The 24624-nt window shown below is 39.1% G+C and overlaps 1 protein-coding gene across 3 annotated transcripts in view; it reads left to right on the top strand.

The window, feature by feature from the left end:
• adka (adenosine kinase a) overlaps positions 1-24624 on the top strand; it is a 158434-nt gene that overhangs the window by 53302 nt on the left and 80508 nt on the right. For all 3 annotated transcript variants that reach the window (XM_067386263.1, XM_067386262.1, XM_067386261.1), the window contains 2 exons: positions 18415-18587; positions 24124-24232. In XM_067386263.1, coding sequence (XP_067242364.1) covers positions 18415-18587; positions 24124-24232 — 282 coding nt within the window. The remainder of the gene's footprint in view (positions 1-18414; positions 18588-24123; positions 24233-24624) is intronic.

The raw sequence follows: 24624 nt of genomic DNA, 5'->3' as shown, positions 1-24624 counted from the left end.
TTAGAGATAGAAATAGTAGCTGGGAGTTTGTATATATTTTATTAATATATTTATGCTAGGAAACAGTGGTTTGTTTTGGTACAGGGCTACTATAGTAAACAATCAGAACAGGTGGTGATTTTTGGCATAAAATCTTTTAAGGATATTGGAGGACTTTGTTTGAAACATACAGACTTAGGCTTGTTAGTCTTTGTCTGGTTGAAGTGACAGGACAGACTGTCTTGTATAGCAGGGACAAATGTGAATAGTGAGTATTCCTAATACTGCATACAGCTGAGTAAACCCCACTTTCTGTGCATCTGCTTTGTGCAAGCCTCCAGTAAATTAACCCCTGTTGTAAATTAACTCAGTATAAACTAGACCAAAATAACCTTTAGATTGGCCACATGATTCTGTTATTCATTATGGCTTACTAAACCTGTTCAACAGCCAAAAGTTTTACTTTGCAGTTTTTCAAGTGATTCTGACACACATGCTCTTCAGAATTATTACTAGACTGATGGAGGGATAAAGTGTATGATTGAATTCCTACTCTGATCTTAATATTTTCATACTGAGCTCTTATTAAGAGTATTATTTGTAAGAGCAATCTAATAATCATTTGTGATCTCAGTAGTCTTTGTGACAGCTAATCTTCACATTATGCAGCAGGTAGTGTGTGTACCTTTTTTTTTTTCAAGGTGGGTGTAGTTTCTTCATGCCAATCATGAGTGCTGGTGGAGCAGCCGTGGATTCCTGCGGTGGACAGCTGTTTGTTATTCTTCTGTACTGCTCTTTAAGGAGCAGCGGGAGGTAGAGATGTGGGCTCTAATCATTAGCACATTAGCCTAACACAAATGCTCTGGTGTGGTTGTGTATGAGAGCACGAGAGAGATTAAATCATTAGAGATTTGCTTGCTGTTTTTCTTAAGCAGTATTAATGAATGAGACCTCCTGATTATAGCTTATATTAGTGGTGCAGTGCAGAGTAGTAAACTCGGGCCGGGGGTTTTGAAGAAGCAGTGTTGTTGGGCAGTGCCCCGAGGCTGCCGCCACACTGAGAAGGGGGCTGCTCTTAGCAGGATTTGCCACTGGTAAACACAGTATATCATGCTTTTGACTGAGAAATAAAAGTGATGGGATTCGACTCCATAATTAATCCTGACCTTGATTTGTGTCGAATGCACAGTGTGCTAAAAAGAGGACAAAAGGAAAAGAACATCCATTGAAGAAAAGCAACAGTGAAATCATTTTAATTGACTAGGATAGTCGCTCAGCAGGGGGATTCAAGACGCTTGGTAATTTTCTTTGTTTGTTTGTGAAATCGTATCCCCCTTTGAGTACGTATTGTTCATTACTGGTCCGAATTGTGCTGTGGAGCGGGAGGCTCCTCAGATGAATATTTCATGATGGGCTGTGAAAATTTGCAGAAGTAAAATTTGGCCTGACAAGAAATGATGGCCCACAAGGTCATCATCAAAATAATATTAAACAAGTAGTTGTATTGCTGCAGCTGTGGTTCTTCATTTTGTTTTTGAATCTGAGGAGGAGAATTTGTTTTTGCTTTTTTTTTTTTTTTCCACAGACAATCTTCGATTTTAATTTTCAGTCTAGGCCACGTAAATTACTTTCAACAGTACAATGGAATAAATTGAATACAAAGAATTTCCATGGGCAATTGAAAGTGTGACCTTCATAAATGCAGCTATCAGTAAAGCATGTAGCAGAACTATTACTTTGAAAATATCAAACTTCTCCTTGTTATTCACTTCCTTTGTTATGCTCCACTGTCATTGTTTGAATACATTTTATCAGACTGGCGTCTTAAAACTAATAGATTTTTTTTGGTGCCCATTGGGTGCTCATGAGTATTATATTGATTTCTGTGAACAAATGCCAGATTCAAGAAGAATTAGAGTTACCCAAGTTTTAAAGCCTCTGCTAGGCGGCTCAAGTAGTTAAAAATTGGGCTACGAGTGGCTTCGCCATTCCCAGGTGTCCGGGATCATTTCTCCGGCTCCCAAAAGTGTCAAAAAGAGAAAAGAGTGGAGCAGCACAGCCCCGTCGGTGTTTGCGCAGCGCTACCACTGCGTTTCACTCAACTTGCCAAAGCTAACAGGGGCTGGATGTGGAGAGGCAAATTTGCCAGCGTTAACTCGGATAAACGAGCTTTTCATTCACAGACGACCTTCTCGTCATAATCTCAGGCAGGGCTGTCAGGGCCTGGCCCCTCTCTTCCTGAATTGCTCGCCCAGGTTTTTAACAGGAACCTAGGGGTCTGAGAGACGGGGCGATTCGGGGGGGGGGGGGGGGGGGGGGGGGTTTGTTTTGTTTTTTGGGGGGGTGCTGGGATGTAGAGTCTAGTGAAAAGAATGGAGACCTGGAATGATCTGCATCTCAGGTGCCATGGCTCAATAAATCAGTTTGGAGCCCCAAGGACGATGGGATAATTGAATTGTTTTGGTATGGTTGTCCTGAAGTGAAATGTGCGTTAAATGTCTCTCCTCCTCTGTCTGTCTGTCTTTCTCTCTGCTTTTTTCTTCTTTTTTCCCTTTTTCTGGGTGGGGTGGAAGGGCTGAAATCGGATCCAGCAGTTGGCTTCGGGGAAGCTTCTTTTGGCCCCTAACGCCGGGACCTGCGGGAGTCATTATAAAGCAGAACTCACATTTTTGCATTTTCAAATGGATTTAACTGTAGGGCTCAGTCCCCAGCGCTGACCCTGTTAACATTCTGCCTTGTCTGGGAACGCGTAGAGTGGGCCAACCTTTACAGGCTCCGTCGCTGCTCTGGAGCAAGAGGTGTTGCGTTTGGCAAGCGAAGAGGGCTTTTGAGAGACGGCTTTATAGGCGCAGAAATACATCTGCCACGGTCCTTAGTGTGTCTATTATTCTATAGTGCATTAATGGTCTGGAGAGGAATCATTTCCTGAGTGTAGTTAACTACATGCTTAGAGAAACCCTACCCAAAGCTGGGGATTGAGAGGACCTAATGGCCTAGTTCCCAGCCCTGGCTGTTCTCCTCAGGTTCTGTTACAATACAGTTACAGTCTGCCCAGTCAGAATGGCCTTGATTTATCACCTTGATTAGATTTATGGCACAAAATGCGGAGTAAAACAACCCACTTGCCCTCCGTTCCAAAGCGTATAGCGTGTGAGAGCCTTCCGTGATTTGAACCCTTGCTTAACCCTGTTCTGGCTACAAAGCCTTCAAGGGAACCACAAACCTTAATTATGGGGTTGGCTACGCTTTTGAGGTTTGCATAGCTATCAGTACAAATTAGCTGAGATAAAATCATGTTTTTATAGGATTTCTTAGCGCATTACAAGGTTTGTCTAAGAAGGTCACAAATCACCGCTTCTTCTCAATCAAGATCTTTTTAACACTGAGAAGCTATTATTTGAAAAGAAATGAGGGAGCACTGATTGCTTCAGTTATCAATACGCAGAATGTTGAGGTGCACCGCTGCATGTATGAATACATTCAGCCTTGAGAATCCTAGTTTGTTTAATTAAATTCAGTTTGAGAAAAAATGACCAAGCTTTTCTGTGCTGAATGCTGTGTAAATGTTTTTATCTATTCCATTGAGCATTGAACTGACGGTGTGTGGTGAAGGTGGTAAATAAGTGTGTTTTCAAAGAGATTCACTACAGCATTTATACTGCAGTATATCTGGCGAGCAAGTCTTAAAAAACCAACACAAAGCGCAAAACAAAAGTATGTCGCAGATGGGTTTCAAGTCTAGACCGCTTTTTTATTTAGAATGCCACCAATTTAGTGACATCCTGCCATGCAAGTCTGGGGTGTTAACAAATCATTTGGAACTGAATTGAGAATGATTTTTAAATTGCAATTCAGTTCCTGAAATTGAATTGTGGTAGCAAACGGGATGCAGAATTGCAATTTAAATGCAGGAAAGTAGAGTTAAAATTAATTGAAAGTCAAATAAATTCACATCAGTGATAGAAGCACGAATAGATAGATATGGTGTGAAATATTTATTAAAATTTGTATCGGTGTTATACAAACCCGATTCCAAAAAAGTTGGGACACTGTACAAATTGTGAATAAAAAAGGAATGCAAAAATTTTAAAATCTCATAAACTTCACAATAGAATATAGATAACATATCAAATGTTGAAAGTGAGACATTTTGAAATGGCATGCCAAATATTGGCTTATTTTGGATTTCATGAGAGCTAAGCATTCCAAAAAAGTTGGGACAGGTAGCAATAAAAGGCCGGAAAAGTTAAATGTACATATAAGGAACAGCTGGAGGACCAATTTGCAACTTATTATGTCAATTGGCAACATGATTGGGTATAAAAAGAACCTGTCAAGAGTGGCAGTGTCTCTCAGAAGTCAAGATGGGAATCACCAATTCCCCCAATGCTGCGGCGAAAAATAGTGGAGCAATATCAGAAAGGAGTTTCTCAGAGAAAAATTGTTATCATCATCTACAGTGCATAATATCATCCAAAGATTCAGAGAATCTGGAACAATCTCTGTGCGTAAGGGTCAAGGCCGGAAAACCATATTGGATACCCGTAATCTTCGGGCCCTTAGACGGCACTGCATCACATACAGGAATGCTACTGTAATGGAAATCACAACATGGGTTCAGGAATACTTCCAGAAAACATTGTCAGTGAACACAATCCACCGTGCCATTCGCCATTGCCTGCTAAAAATCTATAGGTCAAAAAAGAAGCCATATCTAAACATGATCCAGAAGCGCAGGCATTTTCTCTGGGCCAAGGCTCATTTAAAATGGACTGTGGCAAAGTGGAAAACCGTTCTGTGGTCAGATGAATCAAAATTTGAAGTTCTTTTTGGAAAACTGGGACGCCATGTCATCCGGGCTAAAGAGGACAAGGACAACCCAAGTTGTTATCAGCGCTCAGTTCAGAAGCCTGCATCTCTGATGGTATGGGGTTGCATGAGTGCATGTGGCATGGGCAGCTTACATATCTGGAAAGGCACCATCAATGCTGAAAGGTATATTGAAGTTCTAGAACAACATATGCTCCCATCCAGATGTCGTCTCTTTCAGGGAAGACCTTGCATTTTCCAACATGACAATGCCAGACCACATACTGCATCAATTACAACATCATGGCTGCGTAGAAGGATGTTTGCACTGAAATGGCCAGCCTGCAGTCCAGATCTTTCACCCATAGAAAACATTTGCCGCTTCATAAAGAGGAAGATGCAACAAAGAAGACCTAAGACAGTTGAGCAATTAGAAGCCTGTATTTGACAAGAATGGGACAACATTCCTATTCCTAAACTTGAGCAACTTGTCTCCTCAGTCCCCAGACGTTTGCAGACTGTTATAAAAAGAAGAGGGGATGCCACACAGTAGCAAACATGGCCTTGTCCCAACTTTTTTGAGATGTGTTGATGCCATGAAATTTAAAATCAACTTATTTTTTCCTTAAAATTATACATTTTCTCAGTTTAAACATTTCATATGTATTCTGAATAAAATGTTGAAATTTGAAACTTCCACATCATTGCATTCTGTTTTTATTCACAATTTGTACAGTGTCCCAACTTTTTTGAAATTGGGTTTGTACATTTCATAATAACCAATAAGATAAAAGGACCAGGTGTGAACCAGGGTGAAAGGACTCTTTATTTTCTAGAATGCATTAACTGTTTTGATTTTATTAGAGTTATAACTACAATGCAGCAATAAATTATTTTTTTTTTCTGTCGTTAAATTTCCTGTCAGTACCTGTATAGCCAAATGAAGGGAACAAAATCTTAACTTCTTAAAGGATTAGTTAACTTTCAAATGAAAATTAGCCCAAGCTTTACTCACCCTCAAGCCATCCTAGGTGTATATGACTTTCTTCTTTCTGATGAACACAATCAGAGGTATTTTAATGAATATCCTGACACATCCAAGCTTTATAATGGCTGTGAACAGGGGTCACAAGTATGAGCTGAAGAAAGTGCTTCCATCCACATCCATCCATCATAAACGTTTACTCCACACGGCTCCAGGGAGTTAATAAAGGCCTTCTGAAGTGAAGCGATGCATTTGTGTAAAAAAAATCCATATTTCAACGTACGATGAAAGTGTAAAACTCTTGCAGTTCAAAAAGCTTACATTACGTCCTACGCCTTCCATATTCAACTTACGGATGCCATGCCTTTATTAACCCCCCGGAGCCTTGTGGAGTACACGTTTATGATGAATAGATGTGGATGGAAGCACTTACTTCAGCTCATACAGGGCAAGTAAAAAATTTGAACCACTGGGAACTAGGTCTGGGGGATATATCGCCTGCGCGCATTTCGTCAGTAAAGCCGGTACCCTGATTACAGCTAAATCGCCATCACCTGCTTTCAAATGGAGCGGCTTTTAATAGACAGAGCCGTAGATCACTGATAAGCCACGCAATATCGCGTTCATTATCGCAGATATCGAATTTGATAATGAACGCGATATTGTGTGGCTTATCAGTGAACTACGGCTCTGTCTATTAAATGCCGCTCCATTTGAAAGCAGGTGATGGCGATTTAGCGGTAATAAGGGAACCGGCTTTACTGACAAAATGTGCGTGACATTGCATGCGATATATCCCCCAGCCCTACTGGGAACCTTCAGCTGAAATAATTATATAATGATATATACTGTTTGTATGGAGCTTAAATTTTGTCCCATTTAACACAGTAACCATACTCCAGAGCATCAAGGCCTGCTGTGTGCAGGCTCTGCCCATACTGTCGCACTTAAAAGGGGCAATCGAGACAGCTTGCTTTATGGCTTGGTAATGGCACCCTTATTTTTCACAGGAGTGGGGCTTTTTTATTTATCAGGCCAGTATTTATGGAGATTAATGAAGAAGAGTTGGGCCGGCTTTGCTGTAGTGGAGTGAGGAATCTGGAGTGCTGTCGGTCTCGTAAATCAGACACTCCGCGCTCGCTCATGTCTCAAACAGTCATCTCAGCCGCCAGATATGAGTCTTACTGCTCTCCATTAAACTCCCACAGATGTTTCCAGGCCTGGCAGGGGGGGTCGAGCGGGGGGTGAGATTATGTTGCTCACAGCAGAGACGTGTAATCGCATACACACAGCTGCTAGTCGTTTCTTAATGTTGTAGCTGCTCAACACTTTATTTTTACACCGTTCCACACTCACACACTTTCCTCTTAGGGTTCCTTATATCTGTTATCATCGGTTTTGAAAAAAACTGCTATAACTTTCTGTCTGTCATCTATTTTTAAGTTGTCAAAATGTATGTAATCAATGCATCTGTTTGTTGTTTATTGCTTTTGTTTTTTTGATTTATTTTTATAATTTTTTTAAATCCAAAAGTTGCGTATTTAACTTGTGCGCAAATTTTGAATATTGCATAAAACATTTGCGAATAAAGCACTATTTCCAACCAGCGAGTCAAAGAGAACAAAAATCGTCACTTCCTGATACACTGGCACTAAATATCATTTTTTTCAAAAGAAAAATGTAAGGTGAAAAAATCAAAAGAAAAATTAAAAGTGTTTCCAGCGTAGTTTATGCGTTTTCGTGTCGCATAAAAAATTTATCCTACTCATTTGCGTGCATATGTTTTTTTTTTTATGCACATTTGGGTTTTCATCCACCGTGTTTTTATGCGATATCCTAAAATGTGCATAAAAATAGGTGGATGGAAACATAGCTATTGAGAAGTTATTTATTTTTTATTCATTTTTTTTATCACTGCTTATTCCACGTCTCTGTCATTGAGATGTTAAAAGATTCCTCCTTTTTTGTCTGTACCTGTTCAGCAACCTGCACAAAGAAACGCAAGGTCCTCTCGTCAATTCAGCATTCAATTAGATGAGTATTAATGGTGAACAAAATAAAAACAGGACTCATATTCACCTTTGCATAAAAGATTGTAATGTGCGCATTTAAATAGTGCATTAATTAATTTGGGCTTTCAGTTTTCTCCTGGCTTGTTTTCATTCTTTGGATAAATTGATAATTTCCTGTCATGTTCTTGTCAGGTTGTGAGGGGTGTAAAACTGGCTTTTGTTGCTTTGCAAACCCTTGCGGCACTGTGGGGTCAAAGGCCACTCGGCAATGCCTCTGATCCCGTAGCTCAGTTTGAATGGAGCGCTGCCTGCAGCATTTGAAAGGCTCTTTCTTTCTCAGAGAAGGGCGAGGGGTGGGGGGGGGTCAATTTGTGCCGATAAAAGAACACAATGCAACAGAGCAATGAACAGCCCTGTCAAACAGGGGAGTTTATTAACACGCCATGAATTGCACTAGAGTGGCTCCTGGTCTTCTGTTTCAAAATCAAGCTGCAGGGCTTGGGAAAGACAAACAGGAGCTCAATGAATCTGTTTGGTGTTCAAGCCCCGAGCCACTAATACCATCATACACAAACCTTTTACGGTAGTTTATTTGCTGTCAGTTAACATTGAGTTTGATGCAGAAACACAGAGAGACACGCACCACCCAGTAAGTGAATGGCCTCGGTCACAGCATTAGTAAGCATGATACATGCATGAATACAGATTGCATTATGGAGATCAGTGTTAATATATTTTAATAGCAGATTATACAGTAGTATATGTAGGTAATATGTATTATGTACAATACTATGTACTAGGGCTGGACAATATATCAATACAAGAATGTATATCTCTGTTTTTTTCTGCTTTTTGATGGTATGTATTTAATTAGCATGCATCTTATTCAAAATTAATTTACCTGAAACATATTCATGTGAACAGTTATTTTTCTTCCCCAAATGAGAAAAAAACATAATTTTAACAATCAGCTACAATATTGTTGCAAAGTATATTCAAAATGTGTAAGAAAAAGCAAGAAAAAGCCACGAAAATACTGTGATGACAAATTGAATCTGACTTTTGGATCGATTCATTGATTCATTCACAGATCGATTCATTCAAGGTTTAAACTGATTCATAAAATAAATATAACTTACTGACCACTAATGATGGTCTTTAGGCAACTTAATGGGCAAATAAAAAGGCATAAAATTGTGGATTTTTCAATATATCACCCAGCCCTTATGCACATTAGTACTTACCTTTTAATATTTTTTTTGTGCTTGAAAATATAATTTATAATTTGCTCGCTTTTATGCTGTTCTGAATTTGTATTTGTTTCATATTTTGAGTTTTCGTTGACTTTTCACTGGAAAAACGTGAACATTCTGCCTAACATCTCTTTCTGTGCTCCATGGTAGAAAGTCATGGATGGAAGTGAGGGTGAGTAAACAACTGCGCAACTATCATTTTTGTGGTGAACTAGCCTTTTAAGACACGTACACATTCTCATTCACCTCTCCGTCTACCTCTCCCCTGTTTCTCACACTCCCCCACCCCCCGCGTATTTGTTTCTAGCACCATGTCCCAGTACACCACTGATCTTTTCCCTCTGGGTGTCTGGCATGTGCTGGAGATCAAAGCACAGTGTCAACCCAAGGTTCAGAGGCAAAATCAATTCACCTGCAGCTCCGTCTGGGTTTAGGAAGTTTGTGTCGCTCTCACACACGGTTTCCCCTTTCCACCCCCCTCACCCCACAGACTGGATTAGCCTACCATGCGTCACGGTCCTGGACCGAGAAGCGCAAAGCACCATTTTACGACCAGATAAACTCTAGCCATAAATTGACCAGTGGGTTTCACAACCTCTCTCTCATATTAATGAGAGATCGAGAGTGAACATAGTCTCCCAGACTATGCCCCCCAGTGAGCGCGCCAACTCGCAGGACACCCAATAGAAAGAGTCCATTGTGACGGATCATTGTGCGTCAGCCCCGGCAGCACGGGCTTGTTTGTCTTATGAATAATTCAGCAGGCCTCTCCAGCACTAAACAACAGAGGCCTGTACTGTATGTTTAACCAGTTGGGTAGGGAAAACCAGTATGTTTGTCAGATAAACTCTGCATGGCCTTGATGCGCAAGCATTCTGTTCGGCCGCGTCTGAAAGGTTACTCTGGGAAATGGACCTCCTTTGGTGCCTCTGATCTGATCTCTCAGCAGATAGCACCGGGTGGTTCCCTACGAGTATGTGTGAGTTGCATAGAAAAGTAGAGAGTAGGACCGGATGGTGTCATTTACACTGTGCTACCGCAGTGTTCAAAGACACTGGTAAACTAACTCCATTCTCTCTCCCAAGCTCTTGTTCGAAACAAGACACCGTACAGTCACACTGAAGGCCGCCGCCCTGGCCAAGAGGGGAAGTGGCGTTCACAGGCTCTCACAGAGACCTGAACACCTCCTGCTCTCTCCTCTCTAAGGACACTTTCACACTGGTGCTTTTGGTGAAGGCCTGACTTTGGTTTGTTTGGTTAGTTTGAAAGCTGTTTTCTGTACTTCAGATGACATTTATTTATTCATTATATTGTAATTTTAGTTTATTTTTTACTTTAGATGTATTTTATTTTATTTTGTTTTATCTTATCCGACTGTTACAAAAAAAATAAAATTTTATATTTATATATATATATATATAATATATTAGATATATAATGTGTGTGTATTTATATGTGCCGATGTATTTGTACTGGTAACATACTTTACAGTGAGAAAGAATAGATCATAATGTTGAATTAATGCAAAAAGTCAGCATATTTTGTTACGCTTTAGAAAAATCCTGAATCAAATATTAAATATTTTTTATAAAAGTATATTTTATAAAAATATATGAAGTAAAAATATTAGTACATTTGAATATTAATATATAGCATGAATTAAACGACAGCAAAAACAAAAAAGACTGTGGTGGTAGTAGTAGTAGTATAAAAAAATTACCTGTAAAATGTTTGTTCTTAAAAATGTCTTACAAAGTGAAACAGTACTTGTTTTTCTCAGAAAACTTGGCATGTGCTGAATATGCTTCATTTATTGTGTTAAAATTGTCTGGAGATTTTGCTGCTTCTCATGATGTCATGATAACACAATCATAATCCAGTTCAGAACCAGATATTAAGAGAGACCTGCAATGGGGAAATCAAACTCTGGTTCTGAACAAATTGTCAAACACCGTATGAAAACAGTCTGGGTTCCTGCACATAACCCAGCAGCTCTGTGCTTGTGTGTATTTGTGTGTCCCTTGATTGTTACGTTAGATTGCTCTAAAACTGCCACTTATTGGGATAGTGTGGGCACTGCAGTCACACAAGCAGCTTATGTAATGAGACTTTTTTTTTTTCCCTCTCACTTTCCCCCCTCCATCTCTGCCTGCCTACACTCTGAGAAAATTAGATGGTGCCGAAATGCCTGGGATTATAGGAAAGCGTGGCTGCGTGTTTATGTTGCTCCCCGGGCTGTGTACGGGAAAAGATGAGATCTGTACAGATCTGTATGTTCGACTTGTCACCAGATCTGTTTGTCTGGGGTAGGGATGTGCAAAAATTACATATTTTCAAAATCAACTACTCTGTGGATTGCATGAAATACTAGTCAACTAGTTGGTCTCAAGAAAGCCCTATCGGTCTGTCTTTCTCTCTGCACCATTGGAAACACCAATTAATTCTAATAAGTCCATTCGTTCTAAACGGTCTATTCTCTCACATGAAATGTTGGCATGTTCGACTTATTCTAGTGAATCAGTTTGTTCATATACAGTAATTCTTGTAAATGAAAGGGTTCATCATCGTTTCATTTTAGCTGTATTTATTGTAAATCTATTAGTTCAAACACTAATTGTTTTGTTTTAGAAAATTTGGAGCTAGTTAAATTATACATTATGTAATTGGATAGTTATGTGTTTATATCCTTACTAGCTTCAGTAAAGTTAGATACTTTCTGTTCGTAGCAACAAAACTGGTTTATACCAGATGTGTTTGTGTCTTTCAACTAGACCAGGGGTGCAAAACTCAGTTCCTGGAGGGCCAAAGCCTTGCAGAGTTTAGTTTCAACCCTGCTCTAACACACACACACACACCTCTTTAGTTTTCCAATAAGCCTGAATGACTTGATTAGCTGGATCAGGTTTGTTTAATTAGGGTTGAGGCTAAATTCTGCAGGGCTGAGTCCCTCCAGGAACTGAGTTTTGCACCCCTGAACTAGATGGAAAGCTCCAGATAAACTAGTCAATCTCACTAATCGACTAGTCTGTTCTTGAATGACTCAACCAGCGTGACCTATTCCTAGTCTGGACAGAGCGATGAAGACTCCTGACAAGCCCACATGCATCTGATCCTCCCTCACCGAGTCTCCGGCTGTCTTCCTCCTCCGGTCCTGTCGCTATGGTGAGGATGTCACATGGAAACAGCCCAGCGTTGGGAGGTGTGAAAGAGAATGTCACAGACAGCAGTCCAAATATGACACCATTGGCAGGGGGCACACGGGGGAAATGGCACACAACACCTCACTAAAGCACCTGAGCGTGAAATAAAGCAGATAAGAGAAACTGACCAGATGTTTCACTCTGCGGGGGTACGCGAGAGTAAACGGCTGATGGAAACGGTGAAGTCCTGAGCTTGTTAGCCTATTGAGAGAGCTGAGACTTGAGTCCTATAGCAATGATTGATTTAATAGAAGCAGACAGTGCTCATCATTGTCAATCACTGTGATGTGCCGCTCTCTCTTCCTCCCCTGTCTCTTTCTGTCTCTCTTTTTTTTCTTTTTTTTTTAAATTCATTTTCTCTTCTCTCTCTTCCTCCTGAGCTTTGGTGCCAGGCTGGGCAGGCTCTGATGGGCAGACGGCGAGTTGTCTTCATTATAATGCCTTTATTTATTCATGTGTCTGCGGCCAGTGACAGCCGTGCCTGTGCACAGCTCTCCTCTCTGTCTGCGTCCTTAGAGATATGACTCATTTTCATTTCTCTCTTTCTCTCTGCTAACATCATTCTCTCTTCTCTGTCAAGTGCTGCTTTCAGTTAGCTTCAAAACTGACACGCGAACGCACAACACGCATCAGTCACATCCAGTGGCCCACGTCAGCACACAGAGGGTACTCGTCAACGTTTGGTCAAGGAATCGCTTGATGCAGGCGGCTCGTGCGGGCCAGATTGCCTCATGACCACTTTTGGGAGGCAGGCACTGGCTATTTCAGTTCGGGCTATAAATAGTCGCGCTGCGGTTTTTGCCAGTTTGATAAGCCTGTAATTGGAGTTGCATCCATCAGGTTACAGAGGGCTTTTAATCCTGAGACGTGTTGGCTGGGTTCTGGAGCTTTTCAGGTTAAAGAGCATTCAAAGCCATTGTTTAAGCCTGGGTTCACTGAGCTAAATGCTATTAGATTATTACAGTGTGTCAAAAGCAAATTAATCTAATTTTCCCTTTCCGTAGCTCTGCCAAACAGTCAACCCTAATCAGGCATTGTATTCAAACCTCCTTTTTAAGCCCCTGGCATGAGGTACATCGGGATTTTCTAAGGATTATAGTTCAAAATTAGGTTATGTCGCTCTTTTACCTGAATTATAGTGCCGTTTGTTGGGTTTTCACGGCTCTGCTGTAGTTGGTAGTCGGCCTCTTTGTGGTATAGATCAAAAGAGAAGCTGTGATTATGAAACGGATCACTTCACTCTAGGCTCTTAGGGTTTTTTTTTCCATGTGCTTTGATACGTCAGAACCTTGATGGGCTTCTGTTATGGAGCCCAGTGTTTGGCTGTGCTGCGCTAGGGGCCGTCAGCGGACGCTCTGATTGTCCTCTGGCAAATGAGTGATAACTGCAGCAAGCATGTGACAAAGAGTGGCGGCAGCTGGTGGATGCTGGGATACGTGCTGGGTCACCTCCCTGAGCAAAAGCCCTCATATCTGTAACAGTTAATGCCTTTCAGACATTTGGAGGAATATCTTGATTGGGATGTATTTAGAAATGGGAATCATTAACAATTAATTTAATAATTATGGTTCATTTTGGTACTTTTGAGGAAGAAATATTTTTAATAAATAAATACATTTTAATACATCTTTCTTTCTTTCTTTCTTTCTTTCTTTCTTTCTTTCTTTCTTTCTTTCTTTCTTTCTTTCTTTCTTTCTTTCTTTCTTTCTTTCTTTCTTTCTTTCTTTCTTTCTTTCTTTCTTTCTTTCTTTCTTTCTTTCTTTCTTTCTTTCTTTCTTTCTTTCTTTCTTTCTTTCTATCTTTCTTTCTTTCTTTCTTTCTTTTTCTTTCTTTCTTTCTTTACAATTTGTTCTTTTTTCTGTTTTAATATATTTAATATATTTAAAATATAATTTATTCCTGTGATGGCAAAGCTGAATTTCCAGCAGTCATTACTTCAGTTTTCAGTGTCACATGATCCTTCAGAAATCATTCTAATATGTTAATTTGGTGTAAGATGAAACATTACTGCTTATTTTCAATCTTGAAAAACATTGTGCTGCTTAATATTTTTATTTTAAGACTGTTACTAAGTTTTTGAAATGAGCGCATGCGTAAGAACAACCCCCCTCCTTCGAAGGAATGCCTCCCAAAACTCGTAAACACTCGTATTGGAACACGAGTGTTTACCACCGGCATTCGCTGTGTTGTGTTAGTGGATTCATTATGTTGGACTCACCGCAGGTAACTCATAATCTGCAGTTGTTACTCCTGTCTCCGCACAAAAACATTGCATGCGGCGCCTGTGGAGTGTGGAAAGTTACTGGAGCGCGCAGCCGTGCTCGTCTCTCACAAGGACGACATGGCAGTGATTGACAAGCCAGAGGGCCAATCGTTTACGCGATGATCGCGTGAACGATTGGCTGATGTTTTTAAGGCCCTACCTCATGCACAGATGATGTATATTTATATTATTCCTTTCAGTGCACCTAATAAATAGTCTTTTATCAGTTAGTAAAGACAGTTTCAAGTAATATTACAAAAATGTATAAAACAAAACATCCTCTTTAGCACCTTTAATCTTTTTTAACATTACAAATGTCTTCACTGTCAGTTTTGATCAATTTAATGCATCCTTGCTGAATAAAAGAATGAATTTCTTTTTTTCTTTTCTTTTTAATCTTACTGACCACAAACTTTTAAATGGTAGTTTCATTTATTTATTTGTAAAAATACTGCTGACAAAACTTGTAATGTGTGTTTCTTTAGCTCAGTTGTATTTGTTTATTTGAGAACAAACTTCTCCTAAAGAGTCATTTGTTCAGTAATCTGACTACACTGATTGCACTGTTGTTTTGATTTGGATTAAGACCCAGTTCTAACTTAGTGCAAGTTTTAAATTTAGATAAAAAGTATAAGATATTTGACTGCACGAGTAACCACCAAGCTGCATGGACATTTTATGGAATATGGGAAGATTTTTGTTTACTCTGACATGTATGCATGTACTTACTTCTGTTTTATTCCCATAATGGCCTAATCTGGCTCTACCTGCTGTGTTGTAATCTTAATGTAAAAAAAATATATATATATTTTCCATACGATCAGCAAATTTTGAGGGAAAATCAGCATTTTGCATAATTTGTTTTTGTTTGCATTTTTCTCTTCACTTCCCAAACAACCCTAATGTATGCAGTACAGTACAGCATGTGTGCGTGAGAGTCTTCGCTTACGTGATCACGTGCAGCCACATTATGTCAGAGCCAGGCTGCGTGTTCTAGGCCGGGGGGCTCAACGCAGCGGGAGACACTGCTGTTTAATTTCAGCACTTCATCCCCCTCCGTAATGAAGCTTCCCTCACGCACGTTTGCTCACACCCTGCCAGTGCTGCTGGCGGGTAATTGGGATGTGACTGAGCATGAATATCCCTTACGCCTGCCGCAGACCGACCTCCCCGCGACCCTGCAGATAGCTCTTTGTCTTAATGGACATATCATCTTTTATTTAGATCTCCATTTGAAAGTAATTGTCAGCAGGAGGGGGTTATTGCAGTAGATGGAGACGAATAGACTGGTGTTTCACAGCGGACCTCTTTGATTGGCTGCAGTTTTTGGCTGGCTTTGATTATGTGAGTCGGAACAAAGGTGTGTGCTGTGCCAAGCTGTTTTTAGAGGCTATTAGAAGCACCGCCCCGACCCGGTCCTTCCTAATCATTTGGAGCTCTGCTGTCTCCAGTACAATCAAAGATGTACCCATGTACCATTTGAATCACAATACTGACACGTATATGTTTAGATGTGTGTTTTACATAATTTGTGATTTTTTTTCCCCCCAATGTTTACCCTCAAGGTGAAAAACACTCACTCGGTGCAGTTAAAATGCAATGCAGCATGTCATGCATGTGCGAGTGTTATTGTCTGTAAGTGTTGGGTCTGTAAACAGCAGCAGCAGGAATGATGGGAGATGACCTCAGGAAATGTTAGATTCTGCAGGGATGATCAGAATTGGGTATTTGCTCCTTGAGTTATTGCGATTTATGTATTTCAAACATCAGAGATGTTCGTTTTGATTTTAAAAATTTCTCTTAGATTACATTAAAAATCTTCATTCGTGTTTTGAAGATTAATTCCTATGGGTTTGGAATAGCATAAGGGTGAGTAATTGTTGACAGATTTTTTTATTTTTGGGTAAACTTTTTATTATTTGTCTTTAATCCAAAATAATTACAAGGTATTCACCACTTTTCAACCATTGCTAGTGTGGCCAATTGGTTTTAGAATACACATCAATAGTTAAATGGAGATAAGTTGTGTGCAGTCAAGGGCTTTCAATTGATTTTAGTATAAATACGCCATCTGGAAGGTTCAATTTGGCAAGTCAATATTGTGGCAGAACTTACACCATGAACATGTAGGCTCCAAGCAACTCCACAAAAAAAGTAATTAAAAGGCACAAAGCAGAGGATGGATACAAGAAGATTTCCAAGTGTGAATATCATTTGGAATAAATCAGTAATTAAGAAATTTAAAGTGTACAGTACAGCTGTCAATCAAAAGTTTTGACCAGATTGACCAGAATTATGTCAGATCATTCAAGTACAATGGGTTGTAAACGCAGTTTAATGTTGACTTCAAAGAATCTGGGGTGCCCACTGCATCATTTTTCCCATCAGCAGATTTAGGATGTTTATGTCTTTTTAGTCTTACATTAAACAGACAGTACATAACTACTTCCACACTGTAAACAGAGGTGTATTGCTCCACAGACAGAGAGTGATTAATTTCTCATGTATACAGGTCATCTCTCAGGCAGAGCATCTCATTCACAAGGGGCCCCATCAACAGACATTGCAAGGTTGCAATAAAAGCAGCAAACGTAGCACCGTGTACTCTAATAAATCTTCAGAGGTTAAACCCCACAGCACTAAAAACCCAGAAAGACCTTTTCATCATCCCCATAAAAGTGGCAATGTCACAGTGTTTGTGGTGAGCCACCGTCCAGGATGCTGGAATTAGTGCTCCCCTGTAATCTAGTTTAACACAGCCTACAGACAGACATCCTGTATCTCATTTCATTATTCCATTAGTTTTGTGAAGGTTTGCTCCATCAGATTTGATCACTTTATATTCAGAGACTTTTATAAGACCAGAACTCAGAATAGCACCAGCCATTTCAGTTCCAAAAAATCCCTAAGTCTACAAATATGTAAGGAGGGATGGATACTATATTGGCAGCCATGCTCGTATCAGCCAATTAATTTAATGTTATCCATATCCATATTTTATTTAAGATAAATTATAGCTGAATTTCTAGTTGAATTGCCTGTTCAATACAAATAATGTTTACTTTTTTAATTCAGTGCACACAGACATTTTGGTATATTTTGAAAGTTATAATTTCACTTTTTACTTTTATTAAAGAAAGTTCTCAAGAATGTATTTTTTATTTCAATGCTAGGCACATACTGTATTTGTACTGTTTTTGGTTTTTTAATCAGTCTAAATATAATCAATATATAATATCAGTCAGTAGGTTATCTGCTTCAAAATATAAATATCATTTTATTTTCTTAATTGCTAGTCAGTGTACATACTATATGTATTTGTCAGAAGTATTTTTCCATTTGCATCACATCTCTACTTTTTTTAGCATCTTATACCATGAGCACAACATAAAGACACTGTCAAGTTAAAATTAATAATAGTAAAAAAAAATAAACCCATATTGATTGTTAAAAAAGTGTTAAAAATAAGACTTAGGAAAAATTTAATGTTTTGAAGTTATTGAACTCATGCAAGAGATTTTTCATCATTGATCATTGCTGTCACTTCCCTAACAAACACTACAGTATATTGAAATGCTTAAAGAATGACTCGCTCATTGTTCCCTTAGTTTTTAACTCTGAATTCGAGAAAATGTATTTGTTTTTTCTCCTTATCAGTTTGCTATTACTTCCTGTTTTCGCTAGTTATTCTCTTGCAGAGTTGCACGCACAGGGGCCTCTCTACCACTGTCCATTTTGCCTTTCCAGGAATTGTCAATATATAGACAACTTCCTAGTTCCTGGATATGTGATTTCCAGTCTTTTTTTTTTAAACTCTCAGATATGGAAGCTGTGTTTACGTGTTCTAATAATCGCTTTTCCTCCTCTCTCTTTCCTTTTGCTCCCCACCCGCTCGATCTGTCCTTCCTCTCAGTGGATGATCCAGGAGCCGCACAACGTTGCCACCTTCTTTGGCTGCATCGGGAAGGATAAGTTCGGGAGGATCCTGAAGGAGAAGGCAGAGGAGGCCCACGTGGATGCCCACTACTACGAGCAGAGTGAGGAGCCCACGGGGACCTGCGCTGCCTGCATCACTGGCGACAACAGGTCAGCCACCCCTTTCCTCTAGGGAGGGCCCTTATCGCTTCCTCAGGATAGCACCCCCCAGCACACACACACAGCGCACATTCACACACCCCACCTCACTATGCACTGGGACTCACTGTTCCCTCGCCGGCTGTTCTGCTCTTTTCCGCCAGAGCTCTTGATTTATTTATTTGCCGGGGTTAGATCAGCACAGAGGTATTTTGATACACTGCATGACTTGGCCCTGAAGGGTGCTAGATTCCATGACTGAGCAGATATGTGAAACTGCTTTGGCCGATTTACGTGCTACCTACACGTTTGAATGGAGCATTTGATGTGTTTAAGTGTTACTTACTATTTCTCTGCTTTCGAAGAGAATGCAATAGTATCCATTTAAGACTTATTGACTAATCTGTAATTGTATAAACTCTGAGGATTTGTTCAAATGAACAGCAGGTTCAAACTCCAGATGGATCGCGGTCTGATTTTTGGAGCATGCCCAGATAATCATAAAGGAAAATGTAATATCAAAAAATAAAATCGATAGACACCATCGATAGTAGGATTGGGAGCTTAATAATAATGAGTTTAATTATTCTGAATTTTTCTCAATGATTTTTGTTCCTTAATGATTTCAATTAATAATTCTTTTAGCTCTTGATAAGAAATATTTTGTAAAAAAAAAAAACAAACAAAAAAAAGATAAAAAAAAACCTTACTCTCAGATGTTTGAGCTTATTTTGAATTTCAACAGAACAGATGTGACAAATTAGAAATAAATATGATAAAAAATAATATATAAATAATATGTAATTATATATTATATATAATTAGCTTTTTATTAAATTTATTTTTATTTATTAATTCTAATTATAGTTTTTTTATATACTTATATTTATATTTAATATACTTATATTTATTTATTTATTTATTTATTTATATTGTTATATATTTTACTTGTCATATATAACAAGATAAATACATTTTGGTTCAGTTAGTGAGTCTAGTAAATGAGATTAATTCAGTAACCACTCTGCCTGATTTATATTTTTTATTCTCTAAAAACAACCTGCTCATGAGAGTCGTTTGTTCAAGAGTCAATATGTTTTGTTCTATAGATTCACAAAGGTGCTGCTTAGTAGTAGTGCAGGAAACACTGTATTTTGGAGCTTGAGAGACTTACTATTAACTCTTGTTGTATGGTTTGGAGTTCATCAAAGCTATTTTTAGAGTTCACTGGAAAATGTGTACACTTTACTTATGAAATCATTCTTGGGAGGACTATTCCTTTAATAAAAAAAAATGCATGCATTTGCAGGGGCACCAGTGTCAGTGGCATCAGCTGAATAATAGATGCCCCTTTGAGACAGTCGTGATCATTCAGGTGGTGATCTGCATTTGTTTTGCATGTTGTCAGCCATGCTATTGCCTTTTAATCAGAGCTGCCAGCGAAACTATTGTAAGTGTGTGTGTGTGTGTGTGTGTGTGTGTGTGTGCATGAACATGAACAACCGCTCACAGGTGTGTCCCTTTTGATTTGAGCTGAAAAAATAGAGTAACTTCAGATCAATCTGGTTGCTTTATTGTTTCTCATCCACACACTTGCTGTAAAAGGGTTGATGTTGAGATATTGTTGATGAAGGCAAATGCTAACAGATTTCTCCAGGTATCATAGACCACCATGGAGTACATATACTTTTGGTCATGTAACGCATGTTTGAAAGGACACATGTAGTCAGGGGGAAGATATGAAAGTCGAAAATGAGATTTATGAGGACTGGTCTCTTTGTTTGGACTGCCATAGAGTTAGTGTGAGCAGGCTATGCATTAGAGACAGTTTGAAAGAGCAGCGGCTTGTAGAGCTGTCAGCCTTGGCCTTATGAGGCTCTGCTCATTAGCACCTCACCTGTCAAAGCAGACCCTTTCATTACAGGAGATTCGCAGACCTGCAGCTCAAGGCCTGAAAGCAGCTTAATCAATATCTTCCTCAATAGTTTCTCCCTGCAGCTATGCAGCGCACCTGTACACAGCCGCCGGTGAGACTGGCCAGACGGGAAACGGTGTTAAAAGACCGCTGATTTCAGACTGGCTTGGGAGGGGGGAGGGAGAGGGAGAGGTCACGGGTCTACAGCCTGCAGCGAGAGGTCTGCCCTTCCTCTCAGCACTGCTTCTCACTGTGCGCAGTAATGATAGTGTGGAGGAGAGTCCGACACAATCTGCCTGGTCAGATCAGCGTGACTCTGCCACTCTAAATGCTTATTATGCCTTAATGGATTTGATTTTGATTAACACGATGACATCAAGCGGAAGGGTGTCCGATCTGCATCTTTCATGTTCCACTGTGAAAATTACAAGCAGTTGCTTTTTTTGTCAAGGGGGCTTGCTACTTTATTAGATGGATATACATTGTAAAGATGCACAATGTATGTGTTTATTGATCAGTTTAAAATAAAGCTTCAAAAAAGTGATTGTATTTAACAAAAATAAAGCCAAAATGTAAAAGCCATGTGTGACAAACTAGGGACACCTTTATTGTTTCCTTAAGAATTAAATGGTTAGTTCACCCAAAAATGAAAATTCTGTTATGAATTACTCGCCCTCATGTCGTTCCACACCTGTAAGGCCTTAGTTCATCTTCGGAACACAAATTAATGTTTTTTTTAATTTTTTTTTTATAAAATCTGATGGATCAGTGAGGCCTGCATTGCCAGCAAGTTTACAAGTGTTTTATTTCGAAATCGGTGGTTTGGAGCGTGTATGAAACTGCCAAAGTCAAGTGATTTCAGGCTTTGTTACATCATAAGTGTTTTGAAATTTCAGTGGTTCACCACTGGGGGGGGGGGGGGGGCATGACTTTGGCAGTTTGATACGGGCTCCGAACCACTGATTCGAAACAAAACATTCGTAAAGCTTCAAAGCTCGTATACTCGTTGCTTCATAACATTAAGGATGAACCACTTTAGTCACATGAACTGTTTTAAATACGTCTTCAGTAGCTTTCTGGGCATTGAAAGTGTTAATTGTCTTGCTGGCAATGCTGGCCTCACTGAGCCATCAGATTTAATGAAAAATATCTTAATTTGTGTTCTGAAGATGAACAAAGGTCTTGCAGGTGTGGAACGACATAAGGGTCCGTAATTAATGACAGAATTTTAATTTTTGGGTGAACTAACCCTTTAAGAGGGTGAGTAGCTGTCAGGTGCTGCTAATCAAATCATCAGCAAGTATTACCAACTCTATAAAAGCAGAAGTTTTGCCAGTTTGCTGGTCTGGAGCATTCAGGTGTGTTAACACAAATTTCAAGGAGGAAAGACATCAGCAATGATTTTAGAGAAGCAAGTGTTTCTGCCATCAATCTGGGAAGGGTTATACAGCCATTTCCAAACAATTTGAAGTTCGTCTTTCTACAGTGAGAAAGATTATTCACAAGTGGAAGATATTCGAAACGGACACCAATCTTCCCTGGAGTGGACGTCCCAGCAAATTCACTTGCAGACAGCCCAAGAACAACACCTCAGACTCTACAGGCCTCAGTTAGCATGTTAAATGTTAAAGTTCATGACAGTACTATTAGAAAAAGACAGGACAAGTATGGCATGTTTGGAAGGGTTTCCAGGAGAAAGCCGCCTTCTCTCTAACAAAAAAAAAAAAACATGGCAGCACAGCTTAGGCTTGCAAAGTTGCAACTGAACAAACAAGTGGAGATGTTTGGCCATAATGCACCACGCCAAGTTTGATGAAAACTAAATACAGCATATCAGAACAAACACAGCATACCAAAAGTCAAGCATGCTAATGGAGTGGTGATGATTTGGGACTTGTTTTGTAGCCACAGGCCCGGGCATCTCACAGTCATTGAGTTGACCATGAACACCTCTGTGTACCAAAGTATTCTAGAGTCAAATGTGAGGCCATTCGTCCAACAGCTAAAACTGGGTCATGCAACTGGACAATGATCACCAGCACAAGATCACCAGCAAATCTCTCTCTCTCTCTCTCTCTCTCTCTCTCTCTCAGATAGATAGATAGATAGATAGAGATAATAAACTGAAGACAGTGCTTACTGATAAACACCAACTCCCTTTTGAGTGGACTTTGTAACTTTGCAGACTTTTCATGCTTAAACAGCAATATTAGCAAGTTAAAAATGTAAAAAAAAAAAAAAAAGAAAAGAAAAGCATAATAGGACCCCTTTAAAATAATGTATGATTTTTATATGTCAAAATCTGTGTGTATACATATTTCTGGTTACTTGATTTAAATTTATATTCTCTTGAACCCTTTTTAACAGGCATGTACCTGTTCATAAATACTGTCTCTGCCATTTCTATCAAACCTCTTCACTTTTCCTCCAAACGCCATAACCGCAGGTCTATTGATTCTCATTTGTGGCCTGACTGTGCATAGCAGTGCTTTTTCTGTAAGGCTAATGCTGCTTCATTGTAGCGGCTGGCCTGTTGGGACCGTATCCTCTCAGTAACAAGTGAATAATGAGAGTGGTTGTTTTTCAAAGTGGAATTAGTTGTTTTTGTTGATACGAGGACCACCGGGAGGTTAATGGAGAAACAGCAGTCCCGGTGGACGTTTGCAGTTCTCCTGCATTATTGATTTGTTTGTTCATTTATTTATGGGAAAGGTCTTGTAAGGCATTTGCACTTAAATAAAAAGAAGAGAAATAAAGAAAAAAGTGTGTTGATATTTAATTCTGGCAGAGCTGACACAAAGCAGCTGTTTAGAAAACCATATTCCATATGTTAGCCATATTCCGCCTACAGCAATTTACAAAGTTACAGCAGCAGCGGCACGTTTTCATGGAGCTACATAATTTACACAATCACCCTGAAGATAGAGTTGGTTTCTCAACTGCATTATGTGGTTTCTTTCATATAAAGCCATTTAAGAGAAGGAAATGGGTATTGGTGTTATGAGAAATAGACAGTGCCTTTGGGTCATAAAATGATCATAATTTGAAGATACAATTTTTCTCTCAAACCTTCTGGAGAAAAATTCATTTCTGAAACATTTTATTTAGGCATTCAACTCGTAGTTTGTTTTTTGTTTTTCTTGCTGGACAATTTATCTTGCTTTTTTTTTTTTTTTGCTGGCCTGGTTTCAATGCATGACTCCACCACAAAACTTAATATATTTTTAATAATATTTAAATATGTTTTTGACACGTTTTTGTGTGTCAGAAATTTGTAGGAATATGTATATATTCTATTTTTTATGTACTATATATAATTTTTCTGGCACACAAAAATGTCTACTGTAAGAATGTATAATATATATTAAAATTTATTAAAATATAATTTACATTTATATAACTGAGGTTATGTTTTCTTCACAAAACAATGTACAACAATTTAAAGGATTTTTAATTTTGAATCCTGGAAGCTGGAAATTATATTTCCATTATATAAATCCTTAAGGTAATATTCAAACACACCTTTGCTGGAACATAATGGCTTACTCTGCAAATGATTTTGTTTATAATATTGACTCCAGTTTATACTCTGACAGTTAGATTTACTGTAGTTTTGTGTTTTTGTTCCATTAGGTCTCTTGTTGCGAATCTCGCTGCCGCTAATTGCTACAAAAAAGAGAAACACCTCGATCTGGAGGACAACTGGAAACTTGTTGAGAAAGCCCAAGTTTACTACATCGCTGTAAGTACAAATGCCTCTCTTGACACTTTTGCCTTTTTGCAGTTTGTCACCATGTGATGAAAAGTGTTAAAATTCAGTTTTTCAAGTTGTTGGCAGTTTGTTTATACTTTTTTTTAACCAAGCTATCAGATTGCGGAGGTTGCAACCTTTTCCTCTCGATGAAGGATAAGAGATTTTGTTTAAATTGTGTTTTCGAATGTAATCTAATGGTAGAAACATTGTCATCTCGAGCATATAACTTCTGTTCCAAGCCCTACAATGCAAAGATGCATGAAGTCCCGAAGGGCTGTAATTGGTACTGCAAGGCAGGGAACAGAGTCTGAAGCGCAGTCAGTCAGCATGCAGCAGCATGCTCTTTGAACTGTGAGAGTATAGAGGTTTGATCAACAGGT

This window comes from Chanodichthys erythropterus, chromosome 5, assembly GCF_024489055.1.
Source record: "Chanodichthys erythropterus isolate Z2021 chromosome 5, ASM2448905v1, whole genome shotgun sequence".
Lineage (NCBI taxonomy): Eukaryota > Metazoa > Chordata > Actinopteri > Cypriniformes > Xenocyprididae > Chanodichthys > Chanodichthys erythropterus.
This window is presented reverse-complemented; position numbering and strand designations above follow the sequence as displayed.